The 25936-nt window shown below is 41.4% G+C and overlaps 1 protein-coding gene across 1 annotated transcript in view; it reads right to left on the reverse strand.

Moving 5' to 3' along the window:
* Positions 1–25936, reverse strand: part of LMX1B (LIM homeobox transcription factor 1 beta) — a 126692-nt gene that overhangs the window by 13754 nt on the left and 87002 nt on the right. Inside the window, exon 3 of the mRNA XM_050926737.1 lies at positions 182–414. Coding sequence (XP_050782694.1) covers positions 182–414 — 233 coding nt within the window. The remainder of the gene's footprint in view (positions 1–181; positions 415–25936) is intronic.

A 25936-nucleotide genomic window follows, 5' to 3' on the forward strand; every position in this document is an offset into this window, starting at 1 on the left:
TACAATGGAGTCTGAAGGAAAGGGCACCTATGGGGTGGTCTCCAAAATCAGATTGAATGACTGGCCCCTGTGACCACTTCTTCCACTGCCTGTGAGTCTATGGATCAGGATGGCTCTGACTTTTCCATCCCACTTTGCCCGTTCATAACTATCAATTGGAACAGGTGCAAGAAGAGCTCACCTGAGTCTGAGTCATCGGGGCTCACTGAGCTCAGCAAGTCTTTCTCTTTTTCATAGTCACTTTTGCAGAGCAATTGTCCTTCCTTCAGAACAAATTCATCTCCTTTCCTCAGTTGTCGTTCACAGACACAGCAACTGAAGCAGCTTAAGTGGTAAACACATTCCAGGGCTCTCATCACAAATTCTGTTGGGGCGATCTTTTCCATGCAGCCGCTGCACTTAGCAGCAAATAGCCTGTGAGAAGGAAAGAGAGGAAGGGGAAATGTCAGAACATGTATCATATTTATTTTCAACATGAAAAATAGGTTCAGATTTTAATTGAACTGCAGATCAGCCTGCCACATGCCTTAGCACATTAGCGACCAGTGAACTTTAGTACCTCCAGGGGGACCCAACTTATCTGAATTCTGAACCCTTTGGTCTAGAAGTCTCCTGAGCTCTAGTTTCCTCATGAGAGTTCCAGGCACCTTTGGTTTGGTCAGGTTAGAAATACCACAAGAGCAGCCTCTGTCTCAATATGTTATTGTTCCTCCATTAGGGGATGAAACCAAGAATTCCAGAGGCACAAGAGAAAAAGGGAACAAACTTACTTAATTTCTCTGAAAGCTCTAAACAAATTCAGTTCAGTTCAACTTTTGGAGAAAGATTTGAGTCAAACCTTAGGCTACCAAAACTAATTTTCTGATACCTAACCCAGTAGTGATTTTGTAACTATACTGTCCTAGTATAATTATTGCTGTGGAGGATAACATATGAGCATACAAACAAGAAAGGGATCCTTAGTGTGTGGGAGGAGGGGCACTATTGTCTGGGCAAGATATGTGGAAGAACACGAGGGTCCTTTGGGCTGTTGAGTCATTTCCAGACTAACCTGTTTCAGAGGAGGTAGTTTACCTTTTGGAAGGATGTGAAACCCCCTCTGGCTCCTCCAGAGGTACACAGCATATGACCCGCTAAACCATTGCTATAATCACAGACTCCAGAACACTCACTACAGCTCATGAAACTCTCAGAACTCCCCCACTCGCAGCAATTGTTCGTTTTGAAGGTGACGCTTGAATCATTTCATTAGTTTTATTTTGATTCTCTAATGGCAGTTGGGAAGCTCCCCCAGTGAGCTTGCAGGAAAGGCACCGTTCCAAATAAAGGTGAGTGATTAATTAATTTCCTGTAGCACACAGTGTGCTTGGTGATCCTAGATTTTAGCATCTTTTCATGGCAATACACCTCTACCCTGATATAACACTGTCCGCGGGAGCTAAAAAATCTTACCACATTATAGGTGAAACCGCATTATCTTGAACTTGCTTTGATCTGACTGAATGCACGGCACCCCCCCCCACCCCCTGAGCACTGCTTTATCGCGTGTTATATTGGGTCGCGTTATATCGGGGTAGAGGTGTACATAGAAATGCAAGGTAAAGTCTTGTAATATATACATGTTTCCAAGGCAACGAGCAGCACATGGGTATTTGTATAGTAGACATGCTCTGCTCTACTTACAGGGAAAAGAAAAATATGTCCTGAGGTTTTTTTCTCTATGTTTTTCAAAATGACCACCTTTCGATTAACAGGCAAATGGACTCCATTTTAGGGTGTATGCCCTGTCGTGGCTGCTAGATATGTGCCTCATAGGCCTTCATTTTGTTTCAGCTGAGGAAATACAGCAAAATGGCAACTACCAGTTCTTTACTGAAAAGGTGGGCTGAGCGTACGGACAAGGTGGGAGAGAATTTTAACGTGCCTGTATATTGTTCATGCCTCACAAACCAGCCAACAAGCTCCTCGTTGGATACATAATGAACCAAGCCTATTAAATGAAATCTGATGCCCCAGGAGTCTCTGGGACATCTCCAGAAAATAAGGCCATTTCATTTCCTACATTACATTGGATTTTCCTACCGCTATTTTTGCTGGTAGATGCAAATTATTAACAGAGGGAGAAAATCTGACCATAAATTTGTATTGGTCAACTTAACAAAATTATAAAAAGGTATTCGCTGGTCAGTCCCTAAAAGGGAAATATTTGGTGCACATGTGTAATAAGGTAGCTAAAAGGATTAAAAGTAGGGCTGTCGGTTAATCGCGATTAACTCAAAAAAATTAATCGTGATTAATTGCACTGTTAAACAATAGAATACCAGTTGAAATTTATTAAATATTTTTGGATGTTTTTCTACATTTTTAAACATATTGTTTTCAGTTACAACACAGAACAAAGTGTACAGTGCTCACTCTATATTATTATTCTTAATTACAAATATTTGCACTATAAAAATGATAAACAAAAGAAATAGCATTTTTCATCTCACACAAGTACTTTAGTGCAATCTCTTTATTGCAAAAGTGTAACTTACAAATGTAGATTTTTTTGTTACATAACTGCACTCATAGACAAAACAGTGTAAAACTTTAGAGCCTACAAGTCCACTCAGTCCTACTTCTTGTTTCACCAATTGCTAAGACAAACAAGTCTGTGTACATTTATGGGAGATACTGCTGCTAATTACATCACCTGAAAGTGAGAACAGGCGTTCACATGGCACTTTCATAGTTGGTGTTGCAAGGTATTTATGTGCTAGATATGCTAAACATTCATAAGCCCCTTCATGCTTCGGCCACCATTCCAGAGGACATGCTTCCATGCTGATGATGCTTTTTAAAAAAATTAAGTGTTAATTACATTTGTGACTGAACTCCTTGGGGGAGAATTGTATGTCTCCTGTTCTGTTTTACCACATTCTGCCATATATTTCATGTTAATAGCAGACTCGGATGATGAGCCATCAGATGTTCTTTTTAAGAACACTTTAACAGCCGATTTGACAAAACGCAAAGAAGATATCAATGTGAGATTTCTAAAGACAGCCATAGCACTTGACTCGAGGTTTAAGAATCTGAAGTGCCTTCCAAAATCTGAGAGGGACGAGGTGTGGAGCATGCTTTCAGAAGTCTTAAAGTAGCATCCAATGCAGAAACTACAGAACCTGAACCACCAAAAGAGAAAATCAACCTTCAGCTGGTGGCATCTGACTCAGATGATGAAAATGAACACGTGTCAGCCCATTCTGGTTTGGATCGTTATCGAGCAGAACCCATCATCAGCATGGATGCATGTCCCCTGGAATGGTGGTTGAAGCATGAAGGGATATATGAATCTTTAGCGCATCTGGCACGTAAATATTTTGCAACACCGGCTACAACAGTGCCATGAGAACACCTGTTCTCACTTTCAGGTCACACTGTAAACAAGAAGTGGGCAGCATTATCTCCTGAAAATTGGAACCAAACTTGTTTGTCTGAGCGACTGGCTGAACAAGAAGTAGGACTGAGAGGACTTGCAGGCTCTAAAATTTTACATTACACCTCTACCCTGCTATAACGTGGTTGTGGGGAACCAAAAGTCCCTACTGTGTTACAGCTGAAACCCCGTTATATTGGGGGTAGGGGTGGCAGGGCTCCAGAGGTGATTTAAAGAGCTCTGGGCTCCAACCACTGTGGGGAGCCCCAGACCCTTTAAATCACCGGTGGAGCCCTGCGCTGCCACAGCCCCGGGGTAGGGGCGGTACAGCCCTAGCGGTGATTTAAAGGGCCCGGGGCTCCCCGCAGCAGTCGGAGCCCCAGGCCCTTTAAATCGCCGGCCGAGCCCTGCTGCTGCAGCCCCGGGGTAGCAGCGGCAGGGCTCCGGCAGTGATTTAAAAAGCTCCGGGTTCTGGCTGCTGTGGGGAGCCTGGGCCATTTAAATCACTGGCGAGCCCCACTGCCATAGCCCCGGGGTAGTGGCAGCAGGGCTCCTGCGGGATTTAAAGGGCCCGGGGCTCCCCGCAGCAGCTGGAGCCTCAGACCCTTTAAAGTGCCGCTGAAGCCCCGCTGCTACCGTGCTATATGCAAACCCGTGTTATATAGGGTCGTGTTATAGCGGGGTAGAGGTGTATTTTATTTTTGAATGCAGGGCTTTCTTGTACATAATTCTACGTTTGTAAGTTCAACTTTCATGACAAAGAGACTGCACTACAGTACTTGTATTAGGTGAATTGAAAAATACAATTTCTTTAGGTTTTTACTGTGCAAATATTTGTAATAAAAAATAAATATAAAGTGAGCACTGTACACTTTGTATTCTGTGTTGTAACTGAAATCAATATATTTGAAAATGTATAAAACATCCAAAAATATTTAAATAAATGGTATTCTATTATTAACAGTGCGATTAATCGTGATTAATTTGTTTAATCGCTTGACAGCCTTAATTAAAAGACTAAACAAGGAGCAAACAGCTGTAACCGCTTTAAAAAGTCACTTTTATTTAACTGTTTAAATCTGATTGGCTCAGTTTAATTAAGCTTGTAACTTTTGTCTGAAGAGTTGTTGTGATGGAACAAGCTTTAAAAAGCTGAAGATTAGCAAGTCTGGGGTGAAGGCATCTGACTCCTCTCACTGGCATCCGTTCATTCACACCACTGTGACAGTGAACCTGTGTTCGCTTCAGTACAACTCTGTGGATGGATATAAGGAGGCATGGGAGCAGCCCAAGAGGTGGGAGCAGCCTCTGATAGGCTCTAGATAGAACAGCTTCTCAAAGGGGAAATTGCAGCCTCTGCAGTCTCAACCTTCCTGACTTCATTTGCATTTCAAATCAACGCTGTTGTTTAAAATGATCTTTAAAAGGTACTTTAGACAGTGGCCACACTCCTGTTACTCCAGGGAGGAGGATCCTTAAAAAAGTCTCCCTGCTGCTGCTGCAACTACAATAATACAGAATGAAACTCCGTGAGACGGCTGTGATGTTAATTAAACACGTTCTGAATTATTGATGCATTCTAACCCTTTCTATGGACAGTTTCAGTATAAACACAAAGGGCCTGGCCCAAGGGATCCCATGAAGGCAGGTCACAACAACTGCACCCAGACAGTCTCTGAGGGGACAGGGACGCTCTTCTTCTCTGGATGGAGACTAGCAGAGGAGCTGGCTACAGCAGACACTGAATCGAGTCAAACCTCTCTGAGCCAAACCTCTCCGTGTTGCAGAACAGTCCCTGAGCTCCCTGTGACAAAAGGCTAAGATGGTAATGCTGGGCTAAGGGGATTCCAGGTGAGAAGTGCTGGACACAAGCAGGAAAAGGGGAAGTGACTGCATGTGCTAAAGGCACAGGGATTGAGCCCAGTGGGACAGAGACAGGAGCTTTCTTTGCTGACAGGGCTTGAGCTGGTGGCTCTTAGCTGTGCTTTTGCCGTTGGAAAAGTTGGTGTGTAGTTTTGGCCTTTTGTGTTCCAGGCTAGCAGGACTGGTCCATGTTTTGTAAACAAATAAATCACACTAGATAATACCCCAAGTCTGTGCCACTAATTTCTCTCCCAATGGGAAATCGACTCACTAGAAAGACATGAAATCTACCACCACCCAGTGGAAGCAGAAACAATAATGTAACTTGATGTACAAAAAAGCATCTCAGTAAGACATTTAGGCTCCAGAGCTCCTTTGCTCTGTAGTTTGTGAACTGTAAAATAAGAACATGTATAAAATAACCTTCATTCTTTCTAAATGTGTACATGGAAATAATCAAGTTTCCCTTCCCCGCCGTTGTACTTGCACTGCATTGTTCGCCTGAATGCCACCTTCTGTGTTTCCTTGTGAAGTGGTTTGATATTCTTCAGGGTGCAGAGCGCTTTATAATGTAAATGTAAAACAGTCAATGTTATTTACAGGTAACTTGCTGTACCCAGAGAGGCAGTGTTTCTGTAGTAACATTGTCATTGGTGGTCTTTTCAGTGTAATGAGTCACAGACAGATTAATATAATACTAATTCATTCAATTTACCAATTACATGAGGTTTGTATTTCTGTTTCACATTACTGTGTGGACGTCACACCTTCCCTTACATTTACCCTTGGAAATATAAATATGCCATCACCCACGCTCAGGCAGTCTCAACCTGTGAGGCTGTATAGCAATCTATACACACAAATTGCAGTGAATCGCATTTAATTCTGGGATTATTAAAATTTCATTAAGTTTATCTGATACAGTGCTTATAGGTTTTTCAACTCCCAGAGAGTAACCCAGGGTTATGTACGTATTTTGTACAAGGCAGTCTCACAACAGGAAACTAATCTTGACAAATGACCAGACTTTGATATCTCTGATCTAAAACACTGCTCATTAGGCTGCTCGTTTTATAAATGAATGGCAATAAACCTGTTGAGAAGCCTAGGATAGCAGGAATACTTTACAGATCACCCTATACAGGTTTCAATCAAAGCAATAAATTTGAAGAGCGACATGTGGATGTTCTGAGCTGAGACAAAGACTATGCCCCACACTAACCACATTTGGAGAAATGGTTCCTTTGCCTTGCCATACATTTTACAAATAATTTGCATAACTGACTTTTTACCCCCATTGCTGATTATCTCCAGCTCTCTCAAGTTAACATCAAACCTCAAAATCCTTGGACTTGTTAAAGTATGCAGAGAGTGGGAACCAAATGCCTTTATTGGAAGCCCCAGGAAATCTCTGACTCCTAAGCACAACGAAAACATTCCAAAGAAAATTGTTCAAAGAAGACAAAAGAGACAAGCAGAACAAGAAAACCTTGTTTTGAATCAATGATTGCAAGAGTTTTATAAATAAGTTCTGTTGCCTGGACAATTCGGAAAGACAACTCAGTAGTTTTGGGTGTTTTGTAAGTGTGTTTTCATCTATGCCTGAAACACTTAGAGGATTTAGCTGACCTCAAGCTTGGAACATTAGATTGTTTTGTTCATTTGAGTATTGGTAATAATCGCTGTGAAACCTTACAGTATTAGAAAGCAAAATACACTCTGTGTTTGAAAATGGCTGCACTTATCAAATTAATGGAATATAGATTCTGGGGACAAAGAAGTGTCTGAGAAATGTGGTCCTATCTTTAAAAGTAGATGAAAATGTTCACCAGCGGAAATGGCCATTAAGATTTTATATGTTAGGATATCCCTGTGAAGTCAGGCTGATTCAGTAATCCTTACAAACACAGCCACAGTTACAGGATCCATTGTGCTTTCCTGCATGGGCAGAACCATCTGGTGTTTAATATGTACAACTGATTTATTATCTCCAGCGTAGTTATCTTGCTTTAAATTTGACCCTGCTCGGCTCCTGAGAATCACTGTTCTGCTGTTTACTCTTATAACGTCCTAACAACCTGCCCTTTACCTTTCTGTTGCTTCACCGGAGCCCTTAATTTCCTTCTGTTTGTGGGCAAATAGGGTTTAATAGTTTTATTATAACTAATGTATTATGAGCTGAGAGATCTCAATGTGCAGTGTAAAATTTGCTGTTCAAATTAAGTGTGGTTCAAGAGGTTTTTTAAATAGGATCGAGTTATTAAAATAGACTATCAGTCAATTGTTTATTTACAGGACCTGTGCAGTGGAGCAATAAATAGGACGGTATTAAGATATTTGATGTACGCTAGATGATAGATGCTACTGTCTGACCATCAGGGACTTTAAATCATTTTCCTTTCTGTGTAGTTCTGACATTCTCTTTTAGAAAAAAATGTAACAGATCTCTAAACTTTTGTTTATGTAATAATTATGCAAAGATTATTGTCACTGGTTTTCGTAAATATTGTAAATAACCTTTAACTCTGCCACTTTAGTATATCTATAATGATTTCTGTATGTCATTGAAATCATGGGTATACATACGTCCATGCCAACCAAGCATGTACTTGGTATTCATATTATATGGTACAAAATGTCAGAACTGAAGTAGGATAAGCTTTTCACAAGAACTGAATTTTATTAAGAGAGAAACTAAATGTCTAATGATATTTCATAATATAGCTCTATTACTCAGACTTCAGCCGTACACTATATGCAGCGTAGAATGGTGGAAACACCACATATGGTTCAGCAGAACTTCAAAAAAAAGTCATGTCCTTTGGATTATGGCTGCATATAGAAAAGGAAAGACTGTTGCTTGGTTACATTAAATTCAAATATTCAAAATATCCCCATTGTGCCAAAGCAAAACTGAAATGCTACAGTTTATGGCTTGGGGAAAAAATTAACAATTCATTTTAAGAAATATTGGAACATTTCAGATTTCCCCTCAGAAAAAAAAATTACTTATTTTGCTGAAGGCAATTTCATAGCTGAAGTTTTAGTAAAACTAAGCCATTTCACTTTCTTGAAGAACCAATAAAGTCTGCCTAAAAGTTAAAAGTTTTCAAAAAAGTAACCTTTCTGAAAGAGGCTAACAAAAATTCATCTTTCTATATAGCAAAAATTGAAAAGAGCATTTGCTAACCCACCCCTTAGTTATCACTGTAGGTAATACTACCACTTGTAGATGAACACTAACATTAAAAGCTATGAACTGGTTGAGAATTTGAAAGTGGAAGGCAGCTTGGGTGAAAGTGATCATGAATCTAAGGAATGATAGGAGGGAGAACAGCAAAATAAAGGCATTGGGTTTCAAGAAGGCAGACTTTAGCAAACTCAGGGAGTTAGTAGGTAAGATCCCATGGGAAGCAAGTCTAATGGAAAAAACAATAGAAGACAGTTAGCAGTTTTTCAAAGAGACATTATTAAGGGCACAAGAGGAAACTATCCCACTGCATAGGAAAGATGGGAAGTATGGCAAGAGACCACCCTGGCTTACCCAGGAGCTCTTCAATGATCTGAAACTCTAAAAAGAGTCCTATAAAAAGTGGAAACTAGGTCAGATTACAAAGGATGAATATAAACAACACAAATATGTGGGGACAAAATTAGAAAGGCCAAGGCACAAAACGAGATCAAACTAGGTAGGGACATAAAGGATAACAAGAAAACATTCTACAAATACATTAGAAGCAAGAGGAAGACCAAGGACAAGGTAGGGCTGTTATTCAATGGGGGCAGGGGAGGGAATAATAACAGAAAACATGGAAATGGCAGAGGTGCTTAATGACTTCTTTGTTTCGGTTTTCACCAAGAAGGTTGGTGGCGATTGGACGTCTAACGTAGTGAATGCCAGTGACAATGAGGTGGGATCAGAAGAGGCTAAAATAGGGAAAGAAAAAGTTAAAAATTACTTGGACAAATAAGATGTTTTCAAGTCACCAGGGCCTGATGAAAAGCATCCTAGAATACTCAAGGGGCTGATTGAGGAGATATCTGAGCCATTAGCAATTATCTTTGAAAAGTCATGGAAGATGGGAGAGATTACAGAAAACTGGAAACAGGCAAATATAGTGCCCATCTATAAAAAGGGAAATAAGGACAACTCTTGGAATTACAGACCAGTCAGCTTAACTTCTGTACCCGGAAAGATAATGAAGCAAATAATTAAGCAATCAGTTTGCAAACACCTAGCAGATAAGGTGATAAGTAACAGTCAGCATGGATTTGTTAACAACAAATCATGTCAAACCAACCTGATAGCTTTCTTTGACAGGGTAACAAGCCTTGTGGATAGGCGGAAGCAGTAGATGTGGTATATCTTGATTTTAGTAAAGTTTTTGATACTATCCCACATGACCTTCTTATAAATAAACTAGGAAAATGCAACCTAGATGGAGCTACTATAAAGTGGATGCAAAACTGGTTGGTAATCTGTTCCCAGAGAGCAATCATCAATGGTTCACCATCATGCTGGAAGGTCATAATGAGTAGGGTCCCACAGGAATCAGTTCTGAGTTCGGTTCTGTTCAATATCTTCATCAATGAGTTAGATAATGGCATAGAGAGTACACTTACAAAGTTTGCAGATGATACCAAGCTGGGAGGGGTTGCAAGTGCTTTGGAGGATAGGATTAAAATTCAAAATAATCTGGACAAACTGGAGAAATGGTCTAAAGTAAATAGGATGAAATTCGAAAAGGACAAATGCAAATTACTCCATTTAGGAAGGAAAAATCAGTTACACACATACAAATTGGGAAATGACTGCTTAAGAAGGAGTAATGCAGAAAGGGATTTGGGGGTCATAGTGGATCACAAGCGAAATATGAGTCAACAGTGTAACGCTGTTGCAAAAGAAGTGAACATAATTCTGGGATGTATTAGCAGGAGTGTTGCAAAGCAAGACATGAGAAGTAATTCTTCTGCTCTACTCCGCACTGAGTAGGCCTCAGCTGGAGTATTGTGTCCAGTTCTGGGCATCACAGTTCAGGAAAGATGTGGACAAATTGAGGAGAGTCCAGAGAAGAGGAACAAAAATGATTAAAGGTCTAGAAAACATGACCTATGAGGGAAGATTGAAAAATTTGGGTTTGTTTTGTCTGGAAAAGAGAAGACTGAGAGGGAACATGATAACAGTTTTCAAGGATCTAAAAGGCTATTAGAAGGAGGAGGAAGAAAAATTGTTTTTCTTAACCTCTGAGGACAGGACAAGAAGCAATGTGCTTAAATTGCAGCAAGGGAGGTTTAGGCTGAACATTAGGAAAAACTTCCTGTCAAGGTGGTTAAGCACTGGAATAAATTGCCCAGAGAGGCTGTGGAATCTCCATCATTGGAGATTTTTAAGAGCAGGTTAGACAAACACCTGTCAGGGATGGTCTAGATAATTAGTCCTGGCACAAGTGCAGGACACTGGACTAGAGACCTCTCAAAGTCCCTTCCAGTTCTATGATTCTATATTTCAGTATGTATTTGAAGTGTAAATCTGAGTAATTATTTGTAGCACATCTTAACAGTAATCTGGTGTTCTTTTTCTCACCAACATTTCAGTGATTATCTTATTTGTGTTGTTTTAAGGTCCTTATTATTTGCTTGGCAATGCCACCTAATGGAAAAGGCTATATAAAATAATAATAAAAGGTAGCATGATGTCACATGGTGGGTGAAATCCTGGCCCCAGTGAAGTAAATGGGAGTTTTGTTCACCATTGACTTTAGTGGAGCCATGAGTTCACCCAATGACTCCGCTCCCCAAATACAGATACTCTCTCAGAACATGGGATCTTATGATATATGGAAACTGACTTGCATCACTAGCAAAGTACTTATGCACATGCATAATTTTAAGCCTGTAAATAGTATCAGTGATTTCCACAGGATTCACATGCTGAATCACAGATATAACTTTTTAGTTAATTTTATTTTCCACGGCTCTACAGTACCAGGGAAATGTAAAGTGCTTTGGAGCGTCTTGCTTCAAGTAGAATATGGCAAATGGATTTTTTTAATTTTCACACCCTAATTGACCACTTTGTTCTGCTGTCTTTTATCACTGTCACACAGTTTTATTTTATGACATCTTTTCCTTACAACACTTGATGGAAGAATTTATGAACAATCAAATTATTGCTGCTAGAACGGAATTAAAACAATTTTTCATTTACAAAGTCACTGATATTGCTCCACTGTGCTCCACCTTTGGGAATCCAATTGCTCTTCCAAGCTACTCCCATTCCTCTTTATAGCATGGCAATTGCACTGTACAGATTATGGCTGCAATTTTCTCCTAATCTGTTCGGGAGCGTGGAAAGTGTTATAAAAGTTAAGAGCACCAATTGAATTCCTAAAGTCATGGCTGCAATTAAAAAGCCTAATGGATTAACAAGATGTGATGATTTTGTTAGAACTATACTTCCAGGCAGTATAAATCTTTCTGAAATAGCATTATTTCATCCATGGATTCAAAAAAATACTTGAGACACAGACATGTGGAGTTATCCCTTTCGCATTACTCCAAAACAGATCAACGTGCCATGAAAGCATAGTGCACAATGGGAAGTCTGCATTTCTGCAGGAACTCTGCAGAGTAAGGAGGATTTAACTCCACCCTCCAAAACACCATTTATTCCATTTTTCCTTCTTTGGACTTGCACTCAACTTTTGATGTATACTGAGCTAAATTCACTCTCCCTTTCCTCCTATGCAATGCCACTGATTTCAAGTGGGTTACATGGCTAACACCCTGAGCAGAATTTGGTGCACTACATCACAAGTCAGTTTTTTCACGTAAGGCTTGTTTTGCCTCAAAAGTATTAAATATTAATGAGTCTGACTAGAAGGCTTATCACTCTAATACACTACATGGCATTCCGAAATTACAATTTCCTATGAATTTCCATTGCTAACAACATGGCAAATTTCTTTGCTCATATCACTTTTATATGGAAATTCACCAAAAGGGCCCTAGATCCCATGGTAAGAAAGAGAAGCAGAGAAATTATATGTTCATAATTCAGTGCTTTGGCCTTCACTTGTAAAGAAAAAAAAATCACCCATCAATGCAATTTAGATTTAAATGATAAATTATTTCTTGGCTGGCAAGAATGACTTAAGGAAAGAATTTATACAGGTCCTTTCCTCTCAACTATAAACATTAAAAAGAAAAAATGGTATAAGCCAGTATAAAACAAAATAACTTCCTGAGACTGCTGCAGGGATGCTGTACAAGAGCTTGTGCCCGAACCATCAGCATAGCCAATTTAGCAACTGATTTGCAAGGAAAAGATACCTTAGTCCTGTGGTGTTAATGTCTTTGCAGTGGGGGGTCTATTGCCAGCTTCTCCAAACTCATCAACACAATCTATTATTAATACCCCTACAAAGGCTTTGTAGTAACATTATTGCACAAGGCAGTGAAAGCTCCATGGTGTAATCTGTTATCTATATTGCAAAAACATGAAATAAAACAAACCACAGACACTTTATAAACAAAATGTTTCATCTGCTATATCGCTTTGCATTTCCTATATATAAAACAGTAGGGTGCCGGACAGGCATTCAGAGAGATTTGCTGTTAGAGGCAGAGTTGACTTTTTTATTATTATTTTTAAGAAACTTTTCTTAATTTGTTGTTGTTTGGCAAGCTCTTTAACTTGACTGAGACTTTCTGCTTCTCTTCACTCACTTGGAAAAGTTCAAATCTTTGTGCAACTTTTTCCCATTTGATTTGCATGGGAAAAGTTTTTAGAAGAAAGTATCATCTAGGGAAAATCCTAGAGGAGTGAAATCAGGGAGTCATTCTCCAAAGCTGCTGAGCCCAACCAGTGCTGGGACTGGCGGCCTCTCACTGCCTCACAGCATATTGCAGGATTGGATCCACAGTCCCTGCCTAGGCCAAGCTAAAGCAAAGCATTAAACTTCAGTGGAAGCTTTGCGGGGGTCATGCCTGCAGGATTTGTCCTGTAAGCAACAAGAGCACTGCTGGCATTTTCTTAGCAGCAGTTTCTGCTTTGGGAATCATTCCAGAAATGTAACAGAGTGTAGAGCTGGCACTTTTCTTTTAATAATGATCCAAACAGCAATGCTTGTGTATGGAAATTCCAGAATTACCCTTGATCTAATCTGCAGAGACGGAACTCCACGGGCAATGTGCCTTAGAAACAAAATAAAAACCAAACCCCGCTGTTCTAGTTTGCAACAGACAGATCATGGCAGGGATGGCTAGATTTCGTATGTTTGCAGTATGTGCTTGCTGTCCAATAAGAACCAAAATAATGTTAAGACACAAGATTGTGTCTTATTTCCCAAATGCCCTGTTATTTTCTTTGTCAGTTGAAAATAAATTGTTCTTTTGGAGTAGTTTCTCTTTTCAGCCAGACTGTCAGCTATTATTTTTCTATTTCCTCTTTTTGTCACTTTGCATTATTTTTGGTGCTGTAATTCCTATTTGTTCCCACTCCTGTCTTCCTGTCTCCCATTGTTCCACTCTCTAATCCCCAGTTTGACTCTTCTTTGGCTCTTTTTTGGCCTATTCTCAGTATGGTTTGAGAGAATAGCCAGGCGTGACTCCCTGCTATAGCAACCGCACCTCCCCAGGAAAGCCACAACAATCTCTTGTGGACCAGGAAAGTCTTTCACAAGCTGGCAGCAAAAGTAAATCCTTCTTCAAGGAACAAGAAGGATTAGCAGAGAGCTGTGGGCTGCAGACTTAACCCTACCCCTTATTTCTTTAGAGCACCAGTCACTCAGAACCCTGCTGCTATGTACAATTAAACAGACCTAAAAAAAAATCCTGAATGACACAAGAGCTGGATTGTGTAAAGGTTTAATTCCACTTTAATACCTTTCCAAGTTCAGAACTCAAAGATAACAATTTAACCCAAGAAGCTCCATCTGAGCATGAAAACTTGTTGTTTGTCTTACAAAGGGCTCTGCTATATTCTGCTGCGAATCCTTGTCTATCAGTCTGACTTTTAATGTATGAAAGTAGCTTCTGTTTTTTCCTCTCGTCACGTACTTTCTCTTTACAACCCCTCCCTCCTAAAGTGCATCTCCTAACTAGAAAAATGCACAGACTGCAACAGACAGATCAGAGAAGAGACGTTATCAGGTATTACTAGATATAGCAGGAAAGGGAAAATACATTCTCTTATTTTTGTATGAAAATGAATAAAAAATTTTGAGAGAGAAAAGGCACAGGAGCAACGGCAGATGTGTCCATTAATATCTGGAAATGCTAATTTATCCCTGTAATAAGGAGTCAAAGTTAATGAGCTTGTGTAATAAGACAGTACTAATACTAGTGAGGGAAAATACACAGCCCTTTTAAAATTGATTTATCTGAAGAATATAAATGTCTGATTCATCATCTTTATGGTAGTAACAACAGTAGGGTGTTTATTCTACCATGGCGATCACAGTATTTGCTCTACAACCTAGAGTCGTTGAGTTACAGGAAACTGAGTCAATCGCAAAACTCTGCCTATTGCGATACAGGTAGATCAGGATGATCACAAGCTACAGACTTAGCTGCAGGCATCCCATAGCTACATCTGTGTTTGTACTTAGGATCTAGTAAACGAGACTCTTCACACCCGTACTTACAGATTTACTGATAAGCAAGGACACAAAGCAAAGCCAGAGAGCCTTGCACCTACAGCTTCATAACTGGTTTTAAGCATTTCCACCACTTGCACATACATTGCACAGGACATTTCCACACATGGTGAAAAGTTTGAAAATTGAGTCAAACATCCACAAAGCCCGTAGCACTGGGAGCAGGTTTCTACCCTTTAATTCACACAACTGAGAGAATAAGGCTAGATTTGTCTGAACACATGATTAGCTTTATACACATAGAAATAACATTTTGTGAAACCTTTCAGCAAATCCAAACTGGTAAATAACGCCTAACATGTCTGAAAAAGTAACTATAGGGAGAGAAATATCCTCAGCATGTTCTGGCAATACATTAATTTCCTTTGCCACGGCAGTTCAGACTGCTGAGATTTCTCTATACAAGGTGGGGGGAACCAATGCTATTCTTGGTGTTTGCATTTAACATTTCCAAAATATGAGACTTTTTTCTGAACAGGTGGCAGAATAAATTCTGCTCAGACTGAGATTCCCTTATTCATAGTCCATGACACACAGCAGATGTCTGAGTTATTTTAAAAATAAAAGTATCTTCTGAATGGCATGAAGTTTGCTCATCGAGAAACCTGAAGTCCTTAGTCCATCTGTGAACAATAAATGTGAGAGAAAAATCTGTGTCTAATTCTGCTCCAAATAAAGGTAAAGGGGGAAAACTCCCATTGATACCAATGGGAACAGGATTGGACCCTTATTCACAAATCATTGGATTTTCAAAAACACCCAATTCCATTGCAAATCCCAGATCTATTTTTTACTATTCTCCTCAGGAATCTCCACTTGTGACATTTAAAGTGTTGCCAAAAGTTTGTCATTTTGCTGTTGGAAGCTAATGATTCATTTTTGGATCCCACATCAACATAGTATTTCATAATTCATAACACACATTGTATTAATCAGAAATTCTGGGGATGTGCGATCCCGGTTTCTCAGACATGTATGGCTCATGTGTGCTACTTGCTAATTGTAGATGTTCATACGTGTAAGTCAGCTGGCCAAATGCTAATAAAAAGTCAAAGGTATGAGGATAGATAATTTGTACATTTCTCTTGTTCTCATTTCACTTAGAATAGGCATTGAAACATTTACCATTGCTTCCAGCACTGCACAAACAAGGCAGGAAATGTAGAAGCTTGGAAGGTACAAGTTAATGAAATATGGTTGGGTGAACATAAGCTCTTCATTTAGACAATAACAGTTACTGCTGCAGTTTCTTTGTACCACTTTTATGAAAGTCATAAACTCACCGAAGAATGGCATAAGCTATTTTGCCCTGATGGTCTTTGACTCTGTCTACCTGCTGGTGCAGTTAGAAAGTCTGAACTGCCTTTGAACAGATTAGGACCAAGTTAAAGTGTGACAACATCTTAAGCTTTCACCACATGTTGCCAATGATTTCCAACTAAAGATGTTACCCTCATCACTTCTGCCACAATGATAAGAATCTATAGCCCAGTCACTTGAGGAGATAAAAGCGGTTTAGTGGAAGTATAAAGTACTCTGACTTGCTAAGCTGAGGGCCTGGCTGTCTCAACCTGGCTGAATTTTGCTCTACAAAGCACAAAATCCTTATCATTAGGGACTTAAGCTGCTTTTTATTTTGAGACAAAAAGAATCCTGTTTATTGGCATCCAACTCAAACCAGCTGTAAATAGTCACTTTGATGAAGAAGCAGCTACAACTTCGATGGCCTCGAGGCACCTACCCACTGATTGTCAATCATTAAAGGAAGAATGTAAGGTGTATGCAGGGTCAGAAGAAGGCCAGGGGACATTTAAAAGACCTCAGTGCTCCTGGATAGCCCCATTTGCCTTAGAACCAAAAACACTTTAGAAGCTTCTTTGCCATGTGACCTTTCTCCCACCAGGCACCTCTGCGGTTAGACTCAGTCCTAGCTGGAGTAAGGAAGAACTGTAACATGCAGTCTGGAGCCTGACACGAGCTTGGAAGCCATGTGCGCGATTTTGTTTTAACAGAGGCGGAACGGGTAAAGGACGCCTTACATCATTACAGACTCCAGATCAGCACACCAGACTTCGATAGTGCTTGTCCTGCTGCTTTCTACAGACATTTGAGTCACAGATGTGCTGGAGGCTTTAAGCAATTCTAACTTCTGTATTAAACTTGGTCATAATTCATTTCTTTAACGACAAATAACTTTACTGAGTGTAATTTCCATTCAGGTTTGAGGGATTCCCAGAGAGGATTTTGGCCTGATGAGTCTAGGTCAATAACAGAATTTAAAAGATGGGACAGTGGAAAGAAAATAGTTTTGAAAACAAATAAAGTAGAGAACCAACAGCAATTTTATTATCTTTCAGCAACAGTCGACTTGAAAAATGTCTCTGATGTTTTAAACAATCTTACACCAGAGATCTGCAAGAAGTAGGGGGAAAAAAAGTCTGTCAATAAACCAAAGAAAATGCCTGATAACAGGCACCCTTGAAAATGGAACTGCAAGTGACCAGCCAGCCTCGGCTATAAGCGAATAGGTCCCATTTTCTTAGCAAACATACCTTTTAAGGAGCAAACTTTGCTTTATTGCCCTTGGTGGTCTTACTCTAGTTTTATGTCAGAAGAACCAAGAGAAGGATTTGAGCCTAAGCAAGGGAACATGTGTCTCTTTGGCATGGTGTTTTGGATTTCTGAACTTATCGCTACATTTGTATTTATTACTATTTTTATCTTATTTCTTTAGCTGGCAGCGTAACCCACCATATGCTGTGAACTTTCTAAACACACAAAAATGCAGCCCCTGCCTCAAAGAATGTACAGAAGATCAGGTCCGGCTCTAAGTTTTTTGCCGCCTCAAGCAAAAAAAAAAAAGCAAACAAAAAACAAAAAAAACCCCAAAACACTGGGAGCGCAACTGTTGAAGCAAAAAAAAACACAAAAAACCACCTCCAGAATGCCGCCCCAAGCACGTGCTTGGTTTGCTGGTGCCTAGAGCTGGCCCTGCAGAAGACAGAAGGAGGTTGAAAGGAAAAGTGGTCAGGTGCTAAGCATGCAGCTTGCAAGTTACATAGCTTTCTAAGGTTAAACATGATGAATACACCTCTCCCCCCATCCTTCCATAATTCAGCCCCATTGTCTCTGCTCACATCAGTTTCCAGCACTGATTCCAGCATCCTACACCCTCTCTCCTAGCATTCAACCACCTCCCTCCACAAAAAGGAGGGGTTCACTCAGAGGAGAAATATGGGATAGACTAGATTAGTCAGCAAATTCCTTGAAGGTATCTCAGAAGCCCGGCCCAACGAAAGGGCAGGGTCTCTGCAGCAGACAAGGTAGAAGAAAATGCAGCCGTTTATTATGCGAGGAATGGGCACTGTGTGTGCTGAAGCTACCAGCACTGATGAAGCAGGAAGGGCAGGACAGGGGTCTAAGAGATGTGGGCCAATCAGTATCAACTGGTAGAATTCAGTGTGGTGGAGAGGGAAGAGATGGTCGAAGGACGCAGACATGGGGGAGGGAGAAGTGGTCAGAGGGATGGGGACAATCTGAATGGTAGGAGGGGGTGACGCGAGTGTCGGGGCAACCAGAGAGGAGGCATTTGCAGTTATTGGGGCAGGACATGCTCTGACATTTCTCACATGCCTGTTCCCAACCCAAAGTGATGTGGGGCTGGGGGAAGGCTGGTAAATTTAGCTGTCACATGTTTAAGTGACCTGAGTGTGAAAAAAGTGTCTTTTCCCGTGAAGCACTGTGATGATCAAGAGCCCATAGGGTGAGACACACAGCCAGTGAGAGGCAGCCCTGCCTCAGGAGGCTTGCAGTCAAAGAGACGAGGCAGAGACAGGGTGGGAGGAAGGAATACTATGATCTCTGTTTGACAGCTGGGGAACTGAGGCCTGGAGACACTAATGGCTTGATCCAAAAACCACTGAAATCGAGAGGAAGCCTCTAATTGACTCCAGTGAGTTTTGACTTAGTCTATAAGTGACTTGCCAAAGGTCACACAGGGACTCTAGTGATCTGGTTCAGTTCTCACTTTGCCAGAGTCTTCACTGCAGAATTCCCAGCCCACCCCTGGCTGCGGCCCTAGTGTGTAATGATAGGGTCATACACATAACCATCTGCTCACTGGCCAGTTAGCCTTGCACAGACATACCTCATGAAGCTCCATCAGTCCATGTGCAGCAGGTCATGGAGGAGGGTACTACAGGCCACGACACTGTAATGGTGATCATGACAGATATAATGACTGTCCTTACCGGATTATGGAAATGGTATCATTGCAACAAGAACTGCTCTTTAGCTGAAGCAGGAGTCTCAAGGGGCAGAGGTGCTGGTGGTGCTCCCACACCCCCGGCTCGAAGTAGCAGTAACAACCCAAGTAGGTGATTTCCACCTTCAGCACCCCCACGATAAAACCTGTTCCAGCACCACTGCAAAGGGAAGAGATGGAAGCCCTTCAGGTGGGACAGCCAATATGTTGGCCACTGTCCTTGGGAACAGGCTGCAGGGTACAATCCAGCACGGGCACCTGGGTGATGAGGACAAAGGACCTTGCAGGGCTTCTGTATTGTAACTTCCTGATTGAGGCCCGTGCCCTGGCCCAGCAATGATTAACCCCAGCCCCAGCGCCTGCAGGCTGACAAGCAACACCTGACACTGAGGTAATAGTGAAAGAAATCTTTCCCCTTCTCTTTGTGCTGATTTTTGAGTCCCAAAGCTTTTAGACAGCTTCTTAGTTTTAAAGGGCCAAGCATCAAATAGATTCTGCAAAGCATCATGTTTAGAGTGTTGTTACACATTGCTTAGCGGTCACTAGAGCATTAATAACTGTGTAATCACAATGTATCTCATAGGGAATGGAACACTAAACCCAATCCTGAGTCCTGATTTAGCCTTTACGCATGCAAAGCTCTCCCACTGACTCCCCAGGACTGAGCTGGGATTTCAGGCACACAATTTAAGCAATAAGACACAGCAGTCAGTGGTGAGAAGCAGGGGGCAACTCTGCAGCCCTCCCTCTGAACCAGCACTGAATCGAAATCTGCACATACAATCCCCGTTCAGTGTTTCACTAGCGGATTTTAAGCTAACAGTCTTCTCGAAAGGACAGGAGGTGCAAGAAGCCGCGTAAAAGAACGGGGTGAGAGGGAAGGTAGGGAGGAAGAGGGTAAAAGCAGAAAAGGGCTGACGCTAAGGGGAGAAGATTGGCGAGTGGGGTTTAGGACTGGGGCTGGGCGGGGCTAGAATACAATGTCACTGGTATCTCTCCATCTCACCCTTACCCAACAGTTTAAGAAATCTCATCTTCAAAGATATTTGTATCCCTTTCCTGTGCCTCTTAGTCTTTCTCTTTCTGTTGTTTGCCTTGGAATGCACTTTCTTCTACATCTGCTTTCTGTGTGTGTTAGAACAGATATTGTCTTACAGCATTTATTTATGTATGGTATTTTGGGTTATGGTTTGTATGAGACACAAAATATAATAGAAAATTGGTGTGTGTGTATGTGTGTATATAACATACACAGAAATGCATACAGTATACAATACTTTCTTGTAATTTATTCTGTGTCAAGGCATTTTCCTGCATAAAACCTCATAAAATCTTTGTAAAAAAGAGCCAGTGGTTCATCTTTATTGTCACATTGATGTCTTTATAAACTTATTCCAATGATCTATAGGAGAAGCTCAGTATTTATGGGCATATTTAAAAGGAGTCTTATATTTAACAACTGCATTTAGCTGCGTTAACTGCGAGTTGCAGTAATAAAGGCCCTGCACATTTCAATGCTAAATTAAAAAAGGTTCCGCTGCTCAATAATACATGGATGCTGTTTTTTCATTACTCTTTAATATCATTTCCATTTAGTTTATAAATAATTGTAGCTAGCTAATGAAACGAAATAAAACCTGCCTCCAACCCATTCCCCAGAGCAAACTAAACTCCTCTTTTTAAAGCTTCTTAATCACCGCCCAGTTCTTACAAAATTAGCATAGTAATGGGCTTTAAATTGAGCCTCTTTGTTTTTTAATTAAGCTCCCAGCAGGTAAAAATAAAACAGATTATTGAAGAATATGCCAACACTAATAGCCTGAAACTCTTTTGACAATTAAAAAGATCCCACATTAACCCTTTAAAGGAACCCTACATTATAATTAGCTGTCTCATAGCCTGAATACATCAATATAGTGGCTAAAATACTTTTAAACTTGATAAGGCCTATACTTTTAAACTTGATAAGGCCTGTGTCAATGGGAACATAAGAAGCAAGCCCTCTGTATCTCCAATCATTCTGCATAGGGTACCAAACTATTTATCTGGGCCCCCAGCTTGCAGATGTTATCATGTGTTTAATGCTGAGCATATTATTCCCAGGAAAACCAACAGGATCACTGATATGCTTAAAGTTAGTCATGCGCCTAAAGCATCAAGGCCTTGAAGAGGCCATTTGATGATGTATGTTCGATGACAACAGTTGCGTTTACATTATTTGCAGAGTTTGCTCACCATTGGCACAGACAGAATTCAGCCTGGAAAAGAATCCCAGTGAAAATAAGATCCCACTTGCTAGAATGTGAGGACTCAATGTTATATTTACTTGGAACCAACTGGCTGCCAAGGAGGTTGGCTACTGAAACTGTGCCAGTGCCTGGGGCTCAGAAACTGGACCAGAGTCTTAGAACTATGGCTCCAGCTCTTCTTCTTGAGCCTGACACCTGTAGTGAAGGGGGTTCATTTCAAGTCTATGATGCTTTCTCCTGGGCCTCCATCTCTGGCTCTACTATAGCTCTCTGAGACGCTTAGAGAAACGGCTGCTCAAACAAAGAATTCCTCTTTCATTCTACTAACCCCCAGAACTTAATGTTTGGTGACTGCTCCTTGGAACCCTGACTGCATTTTGTACAAAAAAATTAACTAAATGCCAGAGTTAGCAGTTCTGGTCGGCATTTCAGACTCTGACACTTATTTGAAGTGTCTGCCTAGCAGCCTGAATGCAAGCACGAGTATCCCAAACATGCCAGAAAGACAACTATTCTTCTTGCTTAGCAACATCAGGCTGTCCCAAAGGCAAAGGTAAATCTTGAGCACAACAAGAAGGTTAGGAAAGAGTAACACTGAATCCATGCTGTGGACATCAGTGATTCTTTGGGAAAATTTACTGGATATTGCTGACAGCCTAAAAAGGGGCAGAGCACAGAATGGTTTGTGTTAAATATTTGGATACCACCTTCTGAGTCCCACATTTTATCTTCCATGTCTAAAACACGGGTAGGAGAGTGAACCATCTGCAGCAGGCTGCTTGGCTCTGCTGGGGCTGTTAATCTCTCACTTTCAGGGGTGCCATATGCGTCCGGAAAAATGACATTGTCAGAAGAGCTGGTCACTGCAGCTGTTGGAGTCTGACAACACACTGTAGCAAATGCTCCCATGCACAAGGTAAAAGTCTGCCCCAGTTTAAGCAGTAGTTGTCAGTGTCTCTTTTACATTTTATCTTTATACTGTCAGGCTACACTGGACATGTTAAGGAATGGGATCAGAGCTGGGCCAGAGTCTGCACATGGCCAAGTGCCTGGGGCTCTCACTGAAGCCTCTCACAGGCATCCCAGGGGAGAAGCTGGCCCTGAGTTTTTATTTTCCAAGATAAACTATTTTTAAAAATGACAATTTGTGTGTCTTTTCCCAGAGAATGCATCATCTGCATTCTCAGCTCTCAGTAAACTCTCTAGGGGTACAACCAGCACAGTTACCAGCTCAGTGGGGCTTTACTGGGGCCTCTGGGCAGTGCCAGAACACAGATAAATAACAACAATGGAATCCTGTACCAGTGTAAATCTGTAGTAACTGTATTAACGGCACTGGAGTTACTCTCACTTGACACGGCTGCGAGTGTAAGTCAGAGCAGATTCTGACCAGTTGAAAACTATTCTAACAGCAGGAGTTTTTTATACAGGGCCATCAATCATATGCTGCCTTCACTCTGTGACGGTTCTTCCACTGATGGCCCTGGGACTGAGCGCTATATGCCTCATATCCCTAAATGATGATCCACGCTCAGCCTCTCTCGGTGATTGGCAAACATCTCTAGAAGCATTTTTTCTTGAAGTCAGAAAGCTACACTTCTGAGAATAGCCGGTGAAACGATGTTTACTTATGACTCTGCTTTTTCTTTGTGCTTGAAGTTTGTCAGCCTGCGCTGGGGCTCAAGGGGCGGAGAGAAAAGCACGGCAATATGTAGGATGCTGAATGTTTCAGAGAGGTAATTTGACAATGTATTTTAGGACTGTAAAATGAACCACTATTAGTAAACTGAGATCTCCAATCCATTTAATGCAGACTGTGTAACAGTAATCAGACAATTTCCCACTCCTACTGGATTCAAACTAGTGCGTTGGAGCTGAAAGGCTCCATTTCCCATGACATATATAGTGCTGTGGCGCATGAAACATACAAGCCTATGCCAGAAGACTGTGCTAGCAATACAGGAGTGATCTGCAATGGTGCATTCTTAGTAATGCAGCCGGAGAACACCAAATACAAAGCCTGCCCAGTTCAATGGGTGCATTAAAATGTGTCTTCCATTCTGACAGTTTTTACTACTCCCAGAGACATTTCCTGTTGTATGGATAATCCCTCTCACATCACATAATCTGTCAGAATGGAAGAAACTTTTTAAATATATCCCCAATTGGTTCAGGTATTGCGGTAGATGTGAGCACAACAAATCTACCAACTTTTTGCTCTGTGATTGCCTGTGTGCATAGGCTGGTATCTCCACCAGCGTCTGACCTTTCGCAAATTTGATCCAAGGTGACCTTTTGCTATTATTGCACTGGCAAGTGCAGCTTTTTCAGGGAATTCTCACTGGAGCGTGTTTGATATTAACGGTTGGTTATGATCCTGAAATCTAAGCTCCAGGCCGTGTGGGGTTTATTAATGCAGATATCTCTATAGAGACGTACAATTTTATGTGAACCTCATAGCAAGCCACAATTACTATCCTCAAACTACTATCAAGCAGCACCTTTCAATGGACAATACAGCTGTCCAAATAGTGCCTGTGTACCTGGACTGCAGAAAGGCACTTGTTTATTCTGTTCCAGCAGAACACACACAGGTAATTCTTTCGGATTTCATCACTATCCCTTGTTTTATGCTTTGTATTCAACCCTCAGGAAATCGGAGAAAGGTATTGTTATTTCCTAACAAAAATATCTGCCATCCGATCACCACTGGCAGCTCCCACTTTTCTTTTCAAGCCAGTGCTTTTGTTTAATATCTCTTCTGCAGCAGGGTGTGTTTTGCACTGGCAAAGTAAGAGTAAGGTGGTTTCTTTTTTGGTAAAGAGTAGTACAAATGGGTGTTTTTGTTCAAAGCTCACCCCTCCACTGTCTTACAATGAAGCTGGTTATAATGGATGAACAATGAGAGAAAAACAAAAGAGCGACACATGGATTTCCAGTTTGGTGTAAATGTGATACACAGCACAAGCTCTCCGGGGATGGGGTTGTTTGGTGACTGGAAAGCACCTAGCACATTGGTGGAGCTACTGAAAACAAATACTAAGAAATACTAAAAACATGTTCTAGATACAAATGGGCTTTACTAGAGTTCTGCAGCAGGAGAAAATGAAACCTGTGGAGACAGACGACTCGACAGCACTAAGGAGACAGACTGCTCAGGGTGGACTTTGAGCGAGCTGTGTGTTCATTTCTAGTCAGTCTCTTTCACTCTGAGGCCCAACATTCACACATCTGCGTCACACTCACTGGTTCCTTGTGTCCTCTGAGTCTAAGGGGAGTGGCTGTAACTAGGGCCCTGGGGCGGTGTGAGCCATCCTGTGTGGAGGTGAGGCAGGATTAGTCGAGCAAACATCGATCAGTGCCTTGCAGATTATTTGCTTGATGATAAGTCAGCCTGAAGATTTCATGATGCTGGAGAGTTTACTTTGCTTGAGGTAGGGTGCAGCTGCAGATTGAGTTGCAGGGATCCCTCTGCTGCAGCACTACTGTGCCTCTCACCCTTTGCTCTCATGGCCACCAACACAAACCCCTTGGCCTATATGATGCTTTGCCAGTAACAGGCAGACTTCTCTGGGGCCTGACGTGAGGAAATGTGTGATTTATTTGACATGGAAACAGTGCTTTTCCACTACGAAAATCTGTATTTGCTGGTGGCAGCAATGGCAGTTTCACCCGAGATTGAATTCACGAGAATGGATTAAAACCTCCGATTTCATTTAGAGGAAACTGTCGACGAGAAAGCAGTGTGGTGTAGCTGTGCTAGGAGCACATCTCTTGCCATTCTTCGGCTTGTGGGCCAGACCTCCCAGTGGGAAGAAAGGCCAACTGAACACCTAAAACTTCAGCTTTTCCATGCATTTCTATTTGCAAATTCTGGGGGGAAATGGATGAACCAGTGAGGAAAGACTTTGCAAGTTGAGTTGCCAGTGAAATAGCAGAGAAGAGACCAGCATCAACCCAAGGCAGGGATTGGGAGAAATGCTGAGGGGGCATATACACTCTTTGAGGCACATGTGCAGCTGTCACTCACATCACCAGGAGCTTTGTGGGCTGTCCAAGAGAAGTGCAGAGCTCTATGTGAATAAGTACAGTATGTACAGAGTCACACGGGGCCTTTCAGAACAAAAACTCAATGAGAATTGTCAGAAGAAGTCTGAGAGTCAAAGAGAATAATCATAAAAACATAGAGATGATGAGCTGGAAGGGACCTTGAAAAGTCATCAAGTCCAGCTCAGCCCCCTGTGCTGAGGCAGGACCAAACAAGCCTTCCCCATCTGTCCTCAGAAACCTCCCTTGGAAGCCTGTTCCAGAGCTCAACTACTCTTATAAAGTTCTTCCCTAACATCTAACCTAACTCTCCCTTGCTGCAGATTGCGCTGATTACTTCTTGTCCTACCTTCAGTGGACATGGAGAACAACTGATTACACTGCTCTTTATAATAGTCCTTAACAGATTTCGAGGCTGTAAACCGGTTCCCTA

Source organism: Gopherus flavomarginatus, chromosome 17 (assembly GCF_025201925.1).
Source record: "Gopherus flavomarginatus isolate rGopFla2 chromosome 17, rGopFla2.mat.asm, whole genome shotgun sequence".
In the NCBI taxonomy this organism is placed as follows: domain Eukaryota; kingdom Metazoa; phylum Chordata; order Testudines; family Testudinidae; genus Gopherus; species Gopherus flavomarginatus.